At 46.9% G+C, this 20,410-nt stretch overlaps 2 protein-coding genes across 3 annotated transcripts; one reads left to right on the top strand and one right to left on the bottom strand.

The window, feature by feature from the left end:
* Positions 1–768: 768 nt before the first annotated feature.
* Positions 769–3,907, bottom strand: LOC136547266 (uncharacterized protein At5g43822-like). Of its 2 annotated transcripts, XR_010781526.1 has the most exons (7): positions 3,302–3,907; positions 2,817–2,935; positions 2,530–2,706; positions 2,030–2,077; positions 1,817–1,881; positions 1,189–1,696; positions 769–1,098 (listed from the first exon to the last, which is right to left on the bottom strand). XR_010781526.1 is itself a non-coding variant. In XM_066539227.1 (6 exons), the coding sequence occupies exons 1-6, from the start codon at positions 3,431–3,433 to the stop codon at positions 1,653–1,655; spliced, it is 585 nt and encodes a 194-aa protein (XP_066395324.1). In that variant the 5' UTR covers positions 3,434–3,907; the 3' UTR covers positions 772–1,652. The 2 variants fall into 2 exon arrangements, 1 of the variants encoding a protein (XP_066395324.1); XM_066539227.1 differs by having other exon boundaries at positions 772–1,696.
* A 2,797-nt stretch (positions 3,908–6,704) lies between these two features.
* On the top strand, positions 6,705–17,585 carry LOC136544570 (uncharacterized WD repeat-containing protein C2A9.03-like). The gene is made up of 4 exons (XM_066536687.1): positions 6,705–6,767; positions 9,695–9,844; positions 16,980–17,057; positions 17,172–17,585. The coding sequence occupies exons 1-4, from the start codon at positions 6,705–6,707 to the stop codon at positions 17,583–17,585; spliced, it is 705 nt and encodes a 234-aa protein (XP_066392784.1).
* Positions 17,586–20,410: the final 2,825 nt, after the last annotated feature.

Here is a 20,410-nt window from a genome sequence, read left to right as displayed (position 1 = left end):
TCGGACGCCCCTAGTGGGCTGGACGGCCGGGTGCTAGGGATGCCGATGTTCTATACCTGAACGGATAGAAGCGGGAGGTCGGGATGAGGAGTAACCATCGGAGAAGTTAAGGGTATAGAAACAAAAAATCCCATAATTACCCACCGGAAGAGTTACCGACAGAAATAGAAACTCCCGAAACTCCTCCATTATTCCGTGAAACTCCCAATTATACCTCTCTTAGACTGTCTCCAATAGGTGACTCATATGGGCACCCAAACCCAAAATGGGTAGTAGAAAACCCAAAATTAGTCTCCAACAGAGTACCTATACAGAAGACCCATTTTGGATCGTCTGAGAGGCACAACCTGAATATGAGTATCATCTCTCCTGAAAACACATTTGCAAAAATGATTATCTTTTGAGTTCTGTTGTTGGAGAGAATGTCGAATAAATGTTGAATGGATCTTATATTTTAGATGTCGTGGAGATAATCTTAAGCGGTAAAACCAAGCCCAACCCGCACCACATCATGTCGTGGAGTGGCACGGTACGAGCCCGTGCACGGCACGGCTCGGCTCGTCGGCGGCGCGCGTGTGGAAAGGTCCGACCTGGTCTCTATATTCAAACAGTGCATTAACTTCGCCAGTTTTCAGCGCGTGCACGTTAACTTCCGGTGCTCACCGGAGAGGAAGAACCGAAGTTTGCCTACGTTTTCAGCGCGTGCACGTTAAACCAGTGCCCACACGAGGTCGTGTGATTGGGGTCACGCAATTGAGGCAGCTCCTGATGTGCGTTGTGTTGCATAGGATATTGGACACGTGCAATGCATATTACTAACCACTTACAAAACCAAAGTGGACTATAATTTAATTTACACGATACATCATTTTTTCCATTGCAGAACAGAAACTTTTTCTCATAAAGTTAGAATGTTTTCCTGTCTGCTCGTTCATGGCGTGTCGCCTCCGCACCACTCGCCCTCCAGCATCTCCCGGATATGGAGGTATTCCACCAGTACTTGCTGTGTCAGGGGCTCAGGCACCCCTGATGTCTCTGAGCCCACTGCCGATTGCAAAGTGCTTTCACAAACCTTCGTCCAAACCGTCTGGGCACCTCCTGGAAGAGGCAAGGTGCAGCTAGTTCTAAAGAAATGCCATCGCCAACCACAAACCTGATACAAGTCTGAAACCATGGATTTATGATCACCTCTTGCATGGAGGGGACAAGACTGTTCAAGTTCTATCACTGTCCACACCCCCACAGGACGGACCGACGGAGCCATTTCCATCTCAGGCTCAGGAGTACCCAAAGAACGTCAAGTTAGAGATGCCCAGACCACCACACTTCCGTGACCGGTACACAATGGTCCTGTTCGCTTGTCTTATGAGCCGTACTATTTCAACGAACGAACAGTATTTTTCTCTCACAACAAATCAGCGAACAGTACTTTCAACTATGGCTTTTCAGCAAAGCGAACAGGGCCAATGGCGGGTCCAGCCTCTAGGTCATCAATCACTGATGCTGACGGAGATGAAGACTTGCCTCGTCCACAATGCCTCGACAATTGGGTTAATCAAACATAAAACTTCAAGACTGACTCGGTCATCACCTGAGCAGGCAGCTTGGTCAGAACATAGGGGGCAAGGCTTGAACAGTCAAATATGAGCTGGTCAACAAATTTCATCCGCAAATATAATGTCGAATATGGATTGGACTGCAAAAATAAGGAAAGCAGAGTGTAAATGTCAATTATGTAATTAGTCTGATGAAAAAATGGCATAATTGAAACTATAACCAGATAAGCTATTTTTATTATTTTTTCTTCATTCTGCACCTTCATCTCTAGGAATGTTTGGCTGGTCTACTAAGAGTTGACGTAGTACAGCAATGTCACTGGAACTGCAAATGAAAATATCATCATGATTGCTCTAGTTAATTAAGAATAAAGCATCGCTATCATCTACAAGAAAATCGACAGAGAATGAATTCCAGAGAGGACAAATCCATGAGTGATTAGCAAGCTGAATGGCAAAGCTATTGAACTTACCTGCTCTTCCATGTCAGCAAGGAGAAAACTGATGATTTTAGTGTAAACCTGTCAAATGGCAACCAGGATAAGTTCACAGCAAAATAAAAAGGGGACATTTTACTGCAGGAGAAATAAAAGATTGCATGCACTGATGCACATGTGCTGTGACTCCTGTGAGAGTAGCGCCAGGACATGTGTCTGTGACGTCTTAAAATATCAGGACAATGGAAGAATATAAATAATGTCTGAATTGGAGGATTAGCATACAACAGTTAGAAGTTGGATTCAGCTCTATTATCAACTGAGAATATTTTAAATCAACATGAACTGAACTTCTTAGTCATAGCTATTGCCATGCTTGGATTGGATCATAAGTCAGGTCCAGCAAAATGATTATACAGAAACACAACTCAACATGCATCAACATAACAACAGCATAGTTATATCAAGACCAAATGCAAGCATTAAATGATTAACTTGGGCAGTTGGAAGAGGCCTAAGCATAATTACGTTCTTACTCAGCATGGTGCATCTTGCATAACGTTTGAAATCCATTCAAGCATTCTGCAATCGATGGCAAAATTCCCACTTGTAACTGCATCTGTTTTGCGGTGAGTGCCGACCCGCCTCTCACCATCTGCTTGGTATCACGCAGAGCCTTATTTAAAGCTTTCACAACGCCATTGAACTTCTCCCTAAATAATTGGCACCATTGTTGTCAGACCAACTTGAATTGGAATTTTCCCTTTGTTTGTTCAGACCAAAATTGAAGGAAACTACAAATGTAAAAAGCAAAGTAGCTTACAGTGTCTCCCTGATTTTAACGAAAATGAACTCCAGAACCTCCATCTGATTCCCAATGAGGTCCTCTCTGATGTTGGGCACACCATGCAAGGGGCCATAATTCTTGTCCTCTCCAAGGGCCTTTATTAAATGACACAAACAATCAAATTTTGGTTCCTCTACATAGTTGATAAGAAGCTAAAATGACAACAGTACAACACAACTGCATGCCACTGCAAGTCATACATTTTCCACATAATTCTCAAAGATACAAGCAAGTAGCAACTCGCTGTCTTATACGAATTGCAAAACTGCAGATCAACAATAGCTAATGGAGTCACTACGGATTCAAGGAAGCCCTAAAATTTGCTGTTGCAATCTCAGAAAAGTGCTCGCAACAATTACGAAAGAACAGTCTCAAACTGCATTATGGTCGTCAAACCTTGGGCTGCCAAACTGGTTGTCACAAGTGTCGGGACTGCGCGAGAGGGAGATCCAAGAAGGTACCTGAAGGCGAGAGATGACGGCGGCAGCGTTGGAGAATTGGGAGAGGAGCCGAGTGTTGAGGTCATCCCACTGGTCCATCTCCTCCCGCGCCTTCCTCACCCGCTGCTGCACCTTCCGCACCAGCGCCTCCATCTAGTTGTTCGCTCGCTCGTCCGGCTTCCGCTGTCCCCACAACGGTTTCTTGAAGTCTATGGTCTAGATGCCCATGCCCAGCTCCCCTGCTTCCAGACTACTGGAGACTCGTGGCAGTGCGTCCCTTCTCTGTTCCTCAGAGAATCGAACTAGGAACCAACATCCAGGACCAGCACCTCCTTCCTCAGCGAATCTGAGCACAAACCAACTATAAAGAAGGAGGCGGTGTCCGGCGCGCGGGGACTGGAGGAAGGGGGTGAGTCGGTTGGCGAAGCGGAACCGGGCGTCGAGTACGGAGTACGGCGTTGCGGAGCGTGAGGAGGGAGGCGAGCACCCACAGCTCCAGGCGCGAGAGGAAGGGGGTGAGTGACTGCGGCGGTGCGGGGTACAAGGCAGCCGGAGTAAGAGGCGGAGATGGCGGCGGCGCGGAAGGAGGATGGATACGCTGGGGTATACGCAGAGGGAAGCGGTGATATGCCACCGATGACGCGGCTTGTGGAATGCGGAGGGCGCGGGCGGGTTGCGGAGGGAGGGATGTTGGGCCCCGGGTGCGGCTAGTGGGCCAGTACAGAGAATGTAAGGCTGTAGCGGCCTTTTGGGCTGTGACAGGGGTGGCCCAATAGTTTTCCCTCAAAATGACATGGGCTAATGTTTTTTTTTTAACTGACATGGGCTAATGTTACTTTAGAGCAGGCAAGTTCAATGGTTTACGCTCCTCAAAATAGAAGGATTATAAGGAACCCAAAAATAACTTGTACTAGGTACATGAATCGTCAGCTTATGTGCATGTTATTGCAAATGAAAAATCTCTCCAGTTTTAAGGCATATGATAGCTGATGTTACTGTTGGTTTTCTGAAGCAACTAGACTAGATTTCACTATTATTTGCAGCATAGCAACTAGACTAGATTTTACTATTAAGGCAACATCCTCTCTTTGTATGTACGAACTATGAAGGGAACCAATTTACAGTTTCTACATGGTAACAACAGGAACTGTGCTCTTGAATGACAATGGATTTGGATGCGTTGAGCTGCTGTGACCCTCTTTCTCGTGGCCCAGAGCATCCTAAATATCCTGCATTTGGATGCATGTTTAACCATTTAGAAAGTACTGAAAGGAGCCAGCGCCTGTGATTTCGGAGTCTAGGCCTGCCCAATTGGGATAGTTCAGGTTCATGGAGCAGCAAATCTTGCAGGTTCTCAGCCCGCCCCGAGCATCACTATCAGCGATGGAAAAAAGCAAGGTTCAGAAACAGAAACTGACACCTGATACCGACTCCTTACCCATGACATCTCTTTTTTTTTCTCGAATTCGCATGAGTGTGTGCGTATCATTGTATTAGAAGGCAGAAAGTATATAATACAAGAAGCCGTTTCCGGTTGGCAAGTTTTGTCTTACGGGCTAAATTTTAAAATTGACATTCTAAACTCAGAATTGCGCCAGCTAGGTTCGTGCTAGGGCGCCTAATCCAGCCGCGCCTGCCTCAATCCAACAGTCAGCTTCAGCCATGATGATGTGCATGAGCTCGCTGACATTCGCCGTCGATTCTCTGAAACATCTCGCGTTCCGCTCCTTCCAAATTTTCCATGAGACCAGCGTAAAAAGGGAGTCGAGGCCTGCACGTCGCTCACCAGTGAACAGAGAGCGTAGACACCGCCACCAGCGCACTGTAGTCGCCGCTGCTGAGGCAGCTGTCGCCCTAGTGCTTGCAGGACGTAGAACCATGCTTCCCTGGAGACTGAATTGATATCTATTGTCTATAGACTGAATTGCGCACGGCGGGAGACACATTGCGATCAGGATGTGCACCGGCAGGGCAATTTTGGTGACGAGAGCACGACCCGCATCCATGAGTAGGCCAGACTTTCCCTTCCAAATGAATGTGATCAGCAACAGCATCCATGATGCGTCAACTTCTAGATCGAGAATGGGATGCCCATGCAGGCGCCACTTTGACCGGGAACAGCGCGTCAGCTTCTATATTGAGAGTGGCATCCCCAAGTAGGCGCCACTTGACAGGGGAAGAGCGCCTGAACAGTTCTGCCGTTCCTCATCACTCATCGGAACGCCGAAGCCTGATCGGAGTGACCAACCAAGCACTTGTTGATGTTTGTCTTGAGTCCCAAGGACCAGCAAAAAGGTCCTGAATGTATGCAGAGCATGTCCACATGGTATGGAGTTTGAAAGATCCCTAGATCATCGAATTTAACCACAAGTTCTGCTTAATACAAAATTATGCTCACAACATTATGCACCTCTTACAGGTTCAATACATATGTTTGAGGGTACCACCATTTTTCACCAACTCAAGCACTGAAAAAAATGCAGAAGCACTGAAAAAAATGCAAAACACATTTTTAGGACACAATACTCATATAATATATTACTTTGTTCAATACATGAAAATAAAGTGAAAAGATCCTTATGCATTAAGCCCAGAATTACTCGGATCTTATATTGCTTTGTTAAACTTTAATGACGAGATCCTTATGCATTGAGTCCAGAGTGACTATGCCATAATTATGATAAAAATGACACGATACAATTCAAATTTAACCTTGAGTCAATGTGCAATTACACTATCACAGTGTCACAATTCACATGATAGCAATACATTATCAAAATATTTATCGAAAAAAACATAGCAAACTGGCTCAATTCCCATCTCATATTGATATATTTCGTCCCATGGAAAAAGAAGCACTGTCACAAGTATCATGCATGCTCTGTGGTTGTTTATGCAATGCACTCAAGGTGACGATTTACTCACTGCACATGTCACGTTTCACGCCATGCAATGCACATAGGAAATTGGCTAAATTAAAGTCAGGAGGAGGAGAATTAAAGTCAGGAGGAGGAGAATGAACTTCATGTTGGATGTGTGGAAAGAATGGAGAGAACACCTCACAACCCTTAGGGAGGGATGACATTCGTATATATAGCCACAAGGCCATCGGTATATTTACAATTCGACCCTTAGATATATACATATCTAACACCTTCCTAGTCGTGGTGGGAGGTTCACTAACGCATAGACTGGACCGAAAATCAGTAAATAACTGTACAAGTATGCCTTTAGTCATGATATCCGCGAATTGATGCGAGGATGGCACATGCAGAATGCGAAATTCACCAAGCGCGACCTTCTCACGGACGAAGTGAATGTCGATCTCGATGTGCTTGGTCCGGCAGTGATGAACGGGGTTGGCTGTCATGTAAACAACATTGATGTTGTCATAGAAGACAACCGTGGTGGAGGGTAGCGGTAGATGGAGCTCCTGGAGAAGCTGGCACAACCAGCAATACTCGGCGACGGCGTGGGCGACAGCACGGTACTCTACTTTAGCACCGGAGCGAGAGACGATGGTCTAACGCTTGGACGACCAAGACACCAGGTTGTCACGAGGTAGACGTAGTAGCCCAGTTGCGGGAGTCAGGGCACCCAACCCAGTCTGCATCTTAGTATGCCATGAGGGACTCGAAAAGGACCGGTACCAATGTGTAGACCAGCAGAAAGACTGCCCTTGATGTAGCGGAGAATGCGCTTGATGAGGGCGAGGTGCGGCTCCCGGGATTCATGCATGAAGAGGCACGACCGCATAGGCCAGGTCGAAGCTAGTGAGAGTAAGGTACTGTAGCACCCGTTGAGCCTATGGTACTCCGACGAGTCGACGACCGGAGCACCATCTGTAGCTAAGAGCTTAGACTTGGAGTCTGTAAACCTCGCTGTGGGATGATATTCGGACATGCCGCCTCGAATGCCGAATGGGTTCAGGGAGTGGCGGCCTCGGAGGCGAAGGAGGGGAAGACGGTGGCGGCCTCGGAGGGGGGTCCTGCGGTCTCGTCGAATGCTGAATGGGTTCATTTTTCCGTTACAACTTTTTCTTTTTCTGAGAAGAGTTTCTTCGTTCCAACTGATGGGGACCTCAGTGAAACGAGCTCCATTCCTGTTGTGCTGGGCTTCTCTCGGCCCAGTTCCAACTCATGACTCGTTTTTTTTTAATTAATTATCGTCTTTTGGTTATAATAACTCTGAATATCCGGTCCACAGAAAAGAGAGAGCGTGTAGTGGCATGGCCTCTTCAGAATGCGGTCACAAGAAAGCAACAAATACAGGCTTCTATAAGAGTTCAATACAGCCACTTGCTATATATACGATATACCGAATGATGTTAAAACATGTCATTCAGAGTTAAGCCTATTCCATGCGGCCAAGAAAGCAACGCAAACTGAAACAAAGACATTCGGCAAGATAATGTCAAAACTATGCCAAAAATATCACAAAATAACATACATAACTTAGTTCTCAATTCTCATGGGATGTCACACAGTCACAGTCACCCTGCATGCGGAATTTTTTATTTTTTAACCCTTTTTTTGAAAATTTTTTATAAATATGCCCCTGTAGGAAAGATTTCAGAATATGGACCCTTAGCTTGGCACCAGCGTCCCTAGCGCCGAGCTCTTGGGCTTGAAGCCAACATGGCGTGATATGGCAGGAAGCTCGGCGCCAGTCACCCTAGTGCCAAGCTCGGCGACGTAGATCTTGACGTCGAGCTTGGCGCCAGGGTGACTGGCGCCGAGCCTTTCTAACGTATGGGCCATAATCCTTTCTCTCTTCCTCTCCCCCTCTCTCTCTCTCGCATCTCCCTCGCCCGAGCAGAGCACCACCGCCGCCGCCCGTGCCCTCTCCCTTCACCGGCCACGGTAGCCCGCGCAGCCTCGCCCTCGCCCGCGCACGCGCCTCACCGCGCCTAGCCGCCCACGCCACGCCACCACCGCGCCCGCGCCGCCCCGTGGCCGGACGCCCGCGCCTCGCCGCCACCGCGGCCGCGCCGCGCCTCGGTCCCCTCGCCGGTCCCTGCGCTCGCGCCGCGCCCTCACCTCGCCCGACATGCCGCCAGTGCCCGCCTTGGCCGCGCCCTGCCGCGTCGGTGCCGTGACCATGACCGTGTCGCCCGCCACCGTCGGCCGAGGGCGCGCCCGCCGTGCCGCCCGCGCCCGCCACCCGCCACCGTCGTTGTCGACCGCGCCCCCTCCGGCCCTGGCACCTGTAGTGGCCGGCCGTGCCACCGCTGGCCTAGCTCGTCGGCCTGACCCACGCCCGGCGTCCGCTGCGACTTCGTCGACGTCCGCGACTCCGTCGTCGGACAGATAAAAATTGTGAATTTACAATGTGCGTATTTAGTTAGCTTTGATTATAGTGTAGTAGTTCAGGCATTTGTTATTTACTAGTTAATGTGATGACTCAGGTAGTTGATTTAGTTAGTGATCTAGTGAGATATATATATGTAGATAGATAGAAACATAGATATATAGATACATAGATATAGCTAGATAGCTACTTAGATTGATAGTTACATATTTAGTTAACTAAATAGGACCTAGCTATTTAGTTAGTACACTATATCTATGTATGTAGTTATTATCTTATTTACTTAGTTTATAGTTAGAAAGTACTTGTTAGGTACTATCTATCGTCTAATTTGGACTAAAGGACATGTGTTTCGTTACGTGTTTAAACTAGATAGACAACCTAGTGACCATATATCATAGAGGCACCGTTGAATACGATCGCTATGGATATGTTGAGTTTGTTGATATGCAAAGCGTGCCTGTGCTATTCAATGATAGGCCTTTATTTAGTGAGATGGTTGCATGGGCTTGGGAGGAGCTGCATTGCCTCGGAGATGATGGCATTGCAGTTGAGGGTGTACTGCACCTAGGTTCTCCTCTCAACATCCTCAGGCGAATGATCTCAATTGGGTATGCGGATCAGTGGAATAACTATATGAGATCGGCTATGAAGAGCCAGCTACAATATTTGGACGTGGTTGTGCGTCGGGTGTTAGTTGATCCCATCCCTCATGGGTCTTCCCCACCAATGGGTCAGCAGGCACACATTGACCCTCCCGTTCCGGTACCTGATATGGATGTGGAGGTTGCATCTATGGTTCCTGATGCTCAATCTACCCCCAATGCGGTAGTTGGAGATGCTTGTCAGACTTATGTTGTTGTGGCAGATCCTCCTCATGAGATCTCTTTGACATAGAATCATTCGAGTAAGTGTCTTAATCGCATGGTTATTAGGAGCTTACTCCCTTCTTTACATCCATTTCTTTCATTCTTTACTCATTTCTCTGCTTATGTTGCAGGAGACATTCCTGAGAATGTGGATGTGCCCCCTGTTGCTGCGTAAGTGCACTTTGGAGATGGATTCTATGGCTCCAATAGTATTGAAATTATGCATGATTTGCAGCCATATGAGATGGCAAGGGATCTTGATTTTGATGATGATCGCCCTGTTAGAGAGCTAACAGAGAGTGATGTTGAGATGCTGAGGTGTATCTTTCTCGGCCGCCGTGATCCAAGAGTTCACGAGTTCAGCGATCTTACTCATTCTGATCAGGCATGTGTAGAAGGACATGATGATGAGCTCCTAGAAGCTCCTGAGGCCGGCCCTAACATGGTAATTGAGAATGGGAGGGTGTTCAATGACCTCCCTACATTTAAGAGGTGGTTGCAGGCGTTTGTAGTGATACGAAAGAGACCTTACAAGGTCTTGCATTCATATACGGAGCGTCGTTACACAGTTGTGTGTGACAAGAAACGCTGTCCATGGAGGGTTTGTGCAAGGAAGCAAATGGTCACCGGAAAGTGGAAGATCACAAAAATTATTGGGCCACACAATTGTGCTGACCATGAGCTGATACTGAGGCATCGACAGTTGACATCTACCCTCATTGCCAAGCGATTGATGGGAATATTGCAGGGAGAACCCAATATGAAGGTGAGGATAATTATCAGGACCGTTGAGGCGTTGTATGGAGGTTATGTGATAACTTATGATAAAGCTTAGAGGGCTAAGCAGCGAGCGTGGAAGATGATATATGGGGACTGGGAGGATGGGTATGAGCAGCTACCAGTACTTTTCAATGCAATCAAAGTGGTGAATCCAGGCATGCATTATGAGTACATCCCAAAACCAAATGTATGGAAGGATGGGAGACAAATATTCTTCTGTGCTTTCTGGTGCTTCCCTCAGTGTGTCGAGGCCTTTAGGCACTATCGTCCCGTCTTCTCCATTGATGGTATGTTCTTGATTGGCAAATATCAAGGCACACTTCTTATAGCCATATCCTGTGACGCTAACAACAAGTTGGTTCTTTTGGTATTTTCTTTGGTTGAGAAGGAGAACAATGATAGTTGGGGATGGTTCTTGAGGCTAGTCCGGATACACGTGGTTGGGCCTGGCAGGGAGGTTGGTGTCATATCTAATAGGCACCAGGGCATACTTAATACTATGCGAGAGCAGATAGAGGGGTATGCACCTTTGCACCATCGTTGGTGTACTCGGCACCTTGCCGAGAATCTACTCCGGAAGGATGGTGTGAAGGGTAACTGTGATCTGTTCTAGGAGGCTGCTCGACAGCTTGAGGACAAGTACTTTCAGAAAAAGTTAGAGCAAGTCAGAACCGCATCAAATGCAGAAGATAGACAATGGCTCACAGGTTTGATGAGGGATTTAGAGAAATGGACAAGAGCTCACGACGTCGGTGGATGGAGGTACGAGTTTTAGTGCAGCAACATGGCAGAGTCATTCAATAAGTTGCTATTGGGGATACATGGTATGTTCATGAATGCAATCGTTCAATTCAACTTCTATAAGCTTGTTGCCTGGTTCAACAATAGACACGCCCATGTATTGAAGTTACGGATTGATGGAGAGATATGGGCTCTAAAACCGAAGGCACACCTAGAGAAGGCAAATGAAAGGGCTAGCGCACATGAGGTTACATGCTTTGACCATGCCACAGGGACTTATCAGGTTGACAATAGGGGCGGTACAATGTCCGACGGCGAGGTCTAAGAGTCGAGGATGCATGTGGTTGTCCTCTAAGATTTCAAATGCACTTATGGTAAACCAAGGCAGTACCACTTTCTATGTTCTCATTTGGTAGCAGCAGCTAGGCATCGCAACTATAATATTGAGAACAGGATACCTCACGAGTTCAGTGTCGACACGCTTGTGCACACATGGAGCCCCCGCTTCATGCCTTTCTGGGACCCTAGAGAGTGGCCTCCATATGATGGGCCAAAGTACATTGCGGATCCAGCTTACCGTTGGAACAAGCGTGGATCAAGGAAGAGGACGAGACATATGATGGTTATGGATTAGATACCTGGAAGAACGAGGCATGGGAGAGGAACCCCATTTGTTACTGACCTCGAGCAGTACTAGTGCGACAAGTGTGGTAGACTTGGCCATAATTCACAAAGTTGCCATTGGCAGATTAGTGAGGTGCGATTATTGGTTGATTATATTATTTAATATTTGTTGTATTCATTTAATTAGTTATGCATGTAATTGTGTCAATTACTTGTACATTTCTAAGTTCATGTTTCATTGCATATTGAATTTCTAATTCATTGACTTTTTTGTAGGATGCCGCAATTCCACCTACTCAACCAGATGTACGAGACGACCCACCGAGGATGTCTTATAGTGTTGGGGTAGGTAATAATCTATACGTTTTGTTCAAATTTTGGTGAACGTACATGTATTCGTGATGTAACAGGAGACTATGTTGTATTCCATGCAGGACCTTCCGCTCTATCGTCCTAGAACCCACAATGGGTTTTTGGACACGCGGTGCGACGACAGGTACACTCCTTTCCTATAAAGAGCTGGCCTGGATGTCATCTCCTTTCAGGTTCGTCGTGGGTTGTCCAAGTTCAACTCAGCGGCCATAACAGCATTGGTTGATAGGTATTATATTCAATCATTATGGATTTTGTATTTACTTTCCTGTAACTATTATGGGTTTTGTGGTAGATGTTAGTATGCACTATTATGGATTTTGTATTTACTTTTCTGTAACTATTTGGGACTGTATGGATATTATGGATTATTTGGACTGTGTAGGACATGTTATGTTGATTGTGATGTTCGTTGTGGTTGTATTGTGCTCTTTGGATGGTTAAATGTTTGAATTATATAATGATGTCTCTGTTTGTAACTGTGGATGCTCCTAAAACAAGGGAAACTCTTGCGATTTTTTTCCGTGAATCATTAATCATACTATGCTGCTAAAAATGCACAAATGTAGTAAACAGATTAAATGTAAATTCATTTGAATGTGTATAGTCCAATCGTATCGTACAGACGTTTTGCAAATGAATCTAGGCTTATCAAGTAACAGTGAACGAATCTATGCTTTTCAGATAATGAAAATAGACTTTTCAGTTACAAGGACAGCAGCGATTTATCACTTCACTAACATAGTACTGGCATGCAAGGACGCACAACTCCACTCTATCTCCACCATCCATCTTATGACTATTTGATCCAAGGGCTGAGGTGAAGAGGCACACGGATCGCTGACAGCCTCTATTCCTCCTCTCAACCTATAAATAATCCCTCACTCCCTCCCATTCACACACACAACAAGAAAGAAGAGCACTTCTCAGCATTTTCTTTTGTTGTAGTACCAATGTCTGAAGGGTCATCCAGAGGGAGAGGAAAGGAGAAGGGAACTACCATTAGGTGAGAGGGTCCTCTTGGTCCTAATTTTTTTGAGGAAGCTCTTTATGAGAGGTTCCCAATTGAGAGCAAAAGCGATTTCACCAAAGAGGCACCACTGAGAGGATACGATGAAAGGAAAGAATAGTGGCCAAAATGCATGCATGGTGAGGCTGCCTAGTGTAGATGTTCACCAAGGGAATAGATGAAGGTCGTCGTTTCTTCAAATGCCCACGAGCATGGGTAATTGCTATTACTATTTGTTTCTTCAATATGTTTCTCTTCTATACAACTTACATGACATACTTATTGCAGTCTTCCCTAGGCAAAGAAAACTATGGGTTCACTAGGTGGGTAGATCCTCGACTTATTTATCTACATGTGGAGTACATCTACTACCTGCAGGACCATATCTTCAATCTAGAAAGAAAAGTTAGCAGTGGTTACAAGGACAACGGATAGGACGACAACAACAATGGTGCCGATTCACAGGAGGCACTATGTAATGATCCATATTGCACCTACTCTAATCACAAAGAACAAGGGGCCTCCACCGCCACCCCCGCTGCCACCACCACCAACAATGAGAGGCTACTTTGAAGAAGGTGCAACACAATTTGCTATGTGGCCACACTACTTGGACGACTTTATCTTATTCACATGGCACATCTATGTGTTTGTTGTTTGGTTTAATTACCTAAGGCATGTTAGGTTTAGTCGTACCCTAGTTCGGTACATGTTCTCACATGCCATTTCATGTGTTTTGTGTGTTGAAAAGGCACAAATCTAGTACACAGATTAAATATAAATTCATTAGAACATGTATAGTCCAATCGTAGGTCAGAGCAATTTCTCTCAAGCTTATGTCGGGACTTTCGACACCAACAGTCACTAAAAAATACATGTAGTACAAGGGGCATGAGTCGTGACTTCTGACTGTACACCATCTCACCTGCATTGCTCTGACCTACCTGTCACCTATAGTAAGCGGCCTCCGCTTCATCTGCGGCCTGAGTGAAGAACGCATTATCCTCCTCCTCTGCCTGCAAGCCCACCTCTGCTAGAGCGATGAGCTCGCTCAGTCTGCCAGTGTCGTCCTCAGCCTCCTCCACCTGCAAGCTCACCTCTGTTAGAGCGATAAGCTCACTCAGTCTACCAGTATCGTCCTCAGCCTCCTCCGCCTACAAGCCCGCCTCTGCTAGAGTGATAAGCTCACTCAGTCTACCAATGTCATCCTCATCCTCGTCCCCATCTTTAGTGATTGAACAGTGCGATCAGCTCGTGATCTATGCCCATCTAACTTCTTTTCCTCATACCTTGCACGAGCCACCTCCGTGGCATGTTCCTCGCTGCATCCAATCCCTTCATGTATAAAATGCAATCAGTTAGCAACGCAATTATATTACATTTAAAATTAGGCAACGAAAAAAAGGCTTTCAAGCACTCACTGGCACATAATGCAACAACATGCTCGTTCAAGACCTGCGTCTGTACTCTTGTCTCCTCCCTTGCCTCCTTCCTTGCCTTCTCCTCCTCTAACGTCAACCGTCTCTCCAATCCCCATTTGTCAAGCCCAACATCGATCGGGTTACAAATACCGCGTTGTCTAGCAAACTCACGCATCTTTTCTTTGTGATGTTTAACGAATAGGTTGACGTAGTCAGGTCCATATCCCCTCTTCTGTGCTATTACTTGCCTCCCCTTCAGTTCATCAAAGAACTTAGCTTGACCATCATAATATTCCCACCTGCATTTCCTAGTGCTCTGTTCAAACGAAAAATTATATCATATATGTCTTAGCAAAAGAAACAAAATACGATTTCATGTTTGCCACAAAAATAACTAACCTCATCATAGTCAATCATATGGTCGTAATAATGGTCTATTCCAAGCTCTGAAGGGACTAGGCCATAGTTGGATTTAACACCACATTCGCACATGATAGGAGGTGCTTTGTAAATTACTCTTTCTTTCTTATTTTTCTTAACCTTTCACGGTTCTTCCGGCCATTGGTTCTTAGGACCATACAACCACTCCTTGAAACGACAATTCGCCATTGAAAACACCTAAATAAGGTGACATTAGTACATGAACACATATAGCTCAACATTTTAACACATACACTTTGCACTTACTTCATGCTTGTTTGGACACACAAACTCCAACGTATTCTCAGGGTTTATCATAGCTCGATCTCCACAATGGCACAAAGGAGGTTCCTTGAGTCTTCTAACTGTGGCTAGGTGCTTCTCCTTAGCCATCATTGGTGGAGGGTTAGGAGGGTGGAACCCACCGCTTGAAATGCTCACGTGGATGTCTCCCTCTAAACCAATCGTCGAAAAGGAGGTACATAGGATCAAACTTGTCTGCATCGTCGATCCACTAAAAGAAAAAGCACCTCTCATGGTCCTACACAACGTGATTCCAACAAAATATTAGTAGCATACTTACACAAATAAAGAAAAAAGATAGTGAAAACAATTTCTTACATTAAAATGATTGTATGTGTAGAAGCACCACGCCGCTGTGTCCGGACGTTTCGATTGAAAAACGTGGGCCGGGAAACCACAGTCACAGTTAGGGACAGGGAGGTCAGGAGGGACGGGAGCATCTTTGCTAGACGTGTCGGGGTATAATTCTCGAGGACGACCCCGTTTTCGCCAAAACTCCTCCCGATACATTTCTTGTATCTAACAAAACGAATATAATTTAACAAACAAAAATCAAAACATCACAAATAAATGCCAATGAGAACCATAACTACAATACAACCAATTTCTTTATAAGAACCGAAAGCAATTAACATTAAACCTTAAACCTAAGGTTTTCCATTTGATGCACAACAATGAACCCATAACATAACTACATGCGCTGCGGTTACCTAGGTTTGCTAGCTTTTTCACGCCTTGGCATCATCCTACAGTTGTATAATACAAATATTGAGGGATAGAATGAAACCCTAAGTAATGACGATTCGTAGGTTAATAAATCCGACTAATATATACCGAATCGATGCGAAAAAACTAGGAGAGCGAGGATACTTTGCTCTCGAAGATCTACGGATCAAATCAAAGTTTGCAAGGTCCAATATGCCGATTCGTGAGGTAGGACGAGGTAGGGAGAGAAAAAACCCGAGAGGGAGGAGAAAGAAGGCTCGGGTAGAAAGGTTAGGGCCGGGGTTAAAATACAAGCTCGGCGCCACTCACCCTAGCACCAAGCTCGACGCCAAGATCTACGGCGCCGAGCTTGGCGCTAGGATGACCGGCGCCAAGCTTCCTGCCATGTCACCGCCACGTTGGCTTCGAGCCCAAGAGCTCGGCGCCCGGGACGCTGGCGCCGAGACGTGTTAGCTCGGCGCCAGCAATGATGGCGCCGAACTAAAGGCCCAGATTCTGAAATCTTTCCTCCAGAGACATATTTATGAAAAAACTTTAAAAAAAGCCAAAAAATTAAAAATTCGGCCCTACATGGTCGGTTGGTAGCATCCCAAACTCAGAAGTTAGAAGGAACAAACAGCATAACGTCCCATGTCATTCACTTTAGAATTTCCATAAGGAGTTGCTTCAGCTTAGCATGACAAGATTTTGCTCAAAACAACACGAGTCATGAGCTGATGAAAAGCGCAGAGCGCATTCTGGCACTGAAGTGCTATTCCTCTGTCCAGTTCTTCGCACATTAAACAGAGCATAACGTGAATGAATTATGAAAGCTCCCACGCTTACACCCTGGAGTAAGATTTAAGAGTAGTTGTAACGGAAGAAAGCTAAGACGTGCTTATGCAACCGGGACACATGCAAAAACCAGTACCAGACTTTTTTTTTTCAGAGGTAGATACATGGCCCCCTGGCTATGTTAAACTGAACTGAATGTATTTAAACAAAGACAGCACCCAACAATGACTGCGCTGTCACTTGAAATTCCCATGGTCGGTCAATGTGAGTTGATATTCATGTCATCCTCAGGCAGTTCATAACTCAAATCTTGTTCTACTATGATGGTTGTAGTTTTGGGTCTGCTGCAGGATACGTCAGCGTGTCCTGATGGCAGACTTGTTGCTGTTCTTGGCGATAGCTCCGAGTGTTTGGTAGCTGATGCTCAAGTCTGGCAAGGTGCGTGTCTCCTGATATGATCATCGTTTTAGAATTCCGATTAAAATGCCTTGACAAACAGAATCAGACAATCTTTTTGTCTCACGTGGTTGCTACGTTTGCAGGAAATCGCAAACCTCCGGGGGCACCTAGACTACTCGTTCGCATCCGCCTGGCACCCTGACGGCCGCGTCCTCGCCACTGGGAACCAGGACACCACCTGCCGGCTGTGGGACGTGCGCAACCTCTCGCAGTCTTTCGCGGTGCTGAGGGGGAGAATCGGCGCGGTGAGGGGCCTCAAGTTCTCGTCGGACGGCCGGTTCCTGGCGATGTCGGAGGCGGCGGACTTCGTCCACGTTTACGACTCGCAGGCCGATTACTCGAGGGAGCAGGAGATCGACATCTTTGGAGAGATCGCAGGCATGTCATTTAGCCCGGACACGGAGGCCCTGTTTGTAAGGGTCGCTGACCGGACGTATGGCAGCCTGATCGAGTTCACCAGGAGGCATCGGTACGACTACTTCGACTCCTGTCTATGAAGTTGCAAGGCGCGTCTGTGGTGTCAGTGTGTACACTGTACATAGTGGCGTGTCGCGTGTTTGTACATGAACATACGGGTGTTTGCGACTGGGAGCTGGCACCGCGAAATGTGCCTGAGATGTTCTGAATGGTCGCTACGTTTGCCAAAGGCAGACTATAATATGATGTGTGCGCCTTTCTCGACTACAAATATGATCGCTATTTCGGACGCCTAATGGTGAACTCTATGCAAAATGTTTTCCCGTCCCGTCACCTTGGTTGACGGCTTGACGCGAGCGCTCGCAGGCGGGGGCATCCACCGGTCGGAGCGTCATGCGTGGGACTACAGCGTTGAGAGCCTTGAGCCGATGGCACGGTCGCTGCTGTCTGGTGGGCCGAAGAGTGGGGGATTACGTGTCTGCCTGGGCGGGCTGCGCGGCACATCCACGGCAAAAGCTCGTTGGGCCGATATGTGCGCGCGATAAAACTTGTTCCGACGGGCCTCCGTACCGGACGTTTTGGGCGGCTCCTGATCATCACCGGCGCCGTGTCAGCTTGCAGTGTTCATGCTTGCTCAATACTGAATACTTTTTTTTTTCTCTCTCTTCTTTTTAGCATTCAGGAGATCAGAGGCTCCACTTCGATAGCTCCATTGAAAGCAGAAAGCTCAAGTTCCCCAAACCATGCACCGCCAAGTTGTGGCAGAAACAGAGAAACAAAAAGTGTTCGTTCCGTCACCCAAGTTGAGCAGGTAGTTTTTAGAAAAAGAAATGGATTTTTACTTCAGCCTCTGCATTATTGAGTTTTACACGTAACTAATTCATTACTATAGCTTCAAGCTCTGGTTGTTAGATAAGAAACACTCTCTAAAATCGAAACCAAATTAAGGGGCGACTATTTAAGAGTAAGTCTCTTCAAAAGATCTCGGTGGCTGCGGTCTCCGGAGTTCGACAAGCCCACTTCAAAATTGACCTATCATGTTCCAAAAGTATGTCTAGCCGTGTAGCTAGTAGATTGCCCTGAAAATAATTTGCAAATAAGAATGTGATGGTTTTCTTTGGCAACTAATAAAGCGCAAATCCTTTTGATCTCATATATAGCCTTTGGCGCTTTATTCCCAGTAGTCTCCAACCTCAAACAACTTCACACGCCAAATTAAAAGCTGCAAATTGGATATTCTATTGTTACTCTCTTCTCCTGCAACGAATAGGTGCCGTTTGCCACTTCTGAACTAGCAACAGGGAAACACTAGCTCGAGCAGCACTAAGTGAGACGGACCAAAGGAGCAAATAAAGGGTCCAATGCAAGCACGCAGGCATCGCACTCGACGAAAGGCGTGGCGCCTTTCTCGGGATCATCGGCGGGCGCTTGCTCACCGGTAGTTTCCCGTCACCTGATTGGCCGGCGGCCGGCCAGCCGTCGGAGCCCAAAACAAGGGGCGCCGCAAAGAGCAGGGAGAAAAGCAGCGCCAGTGCAGTGCTACCCGCCTGCCTGCGGGCCGGGATTTTTTTTAACATTTTTTTAAACTAATTTTAAATCTAACACTGTTTTTTCTTCTTCAAAACTAACATTTTTTGCTACGCCTATTGCCACCACGCCATGCATGGTGGCGCGACGGGAGACTGACGTGATGACGACCGAGGTTGTTGATCGGTGGCGTGGCAGGGTCTGTCGCGCCATAGACCACGGCGCGGCACTACCGCGCCAAGTATCACGGCGCGGCAGGACCTGGACGCAGACAGAAGATCGCCTGCTGTCGGTGAGGATCGACAGCGACACGACCATGGACCCCGGCTTCGCGTCGCAGCTGAACGGCACCTGCAGCTCCGACCCCAACGCCTTCGCCTTCCTCCACCCCCAGCCGGTGGGCTCCGAGCAGGTGCTCTAGGCTAGTCCGACATGAGGTCGCGCAACACGGTCGACTACTGCACGTCCAACCAGGATGCCTTCTTCAGCGATTTCGTGGCGGCAATGACTAAGCTCGGGAGGATCGGGGTCAAGACGCCGGCCACCGGCGGCGAGATACGCCGGGACTGTCGGTTCCCGAACTAGTTGCTAGTTAACCTCGCCGGCAGTGCTGCCGCGACGCATTGAAACAAATATGAAGCAAATAAATAAAGTATGTGCGCAAGTTGACAAGCTGCCACATAACATTTTCATTGGTTCGACATAAGTTCGACATAACATAACCAACTAAGCCTGCAAGTCTCGGACGATAATATTCGTTCGACCTAACAAACTAAGATCTAGGAGTGTAAGGATCCCTCGAACGCCTCTGTCTCTTCGGATTTGTTGGCAACATATTAGGAGTGTAGCCAACGTCGATGTGGTCGCGTTGCCAGTACGTACGGCTTGTACCCTGCAAGTATATGATATACACGATTACTTATAATTTTTATGATCATTAGTTCATGGAGTCTATATATTTAAAGAAACTACATTTGTTACTACCTGTGAGGCTCCTTGGGTACCACGCGGGCCACCACCTAGCTGAGACATGCCGATCTTGTCATGTGGCCAATCGTCCCACTGGTGGTGCTGTCTGCGGAAGCTTAGGGGGTCATCGTCGTCGTCATCGTCGTCCTCGTTGTCCTCGTTTGCAGGGACCTTCCCAGCGCTATGATGTGGTGGTGTACGCACTGCGGAAGTGGCACCTGTCATCGACTGAGAAGATCCAGCTGGTGTCCTCAAAAAGCCAGAAGACGTGCCACCCAACCGCGCCGGGACTGCCGGTTCCACCCAAGGAGTGTCCATGCAGCTCAGCTTCTGAGCTAGCTTCCTGCAGCTCCACTTCACATTCTACATAAATAGACGTTAAAGTTAGTACATTTCCCAAACGCATATA

Source organism: Miscanthus floridulus, chromosome 3, assembly GCF_019320115.1.
Source record: "Miscanthus floridulus cultivar M001 chromosome 3, ASM1932011v1, whole genome shotgun sequence".
Classification (NCBI taxonomy): domain Eukaryota; kingdom Viridiplantae; phylum Streptophyta; class Magnoliopsida; order Poales; family Poaceae; genus Miscanthus; species Miscanthus floridulus.
This window is presented reverse-complemented; position numbering and strand designations above follow the sequence as displayed.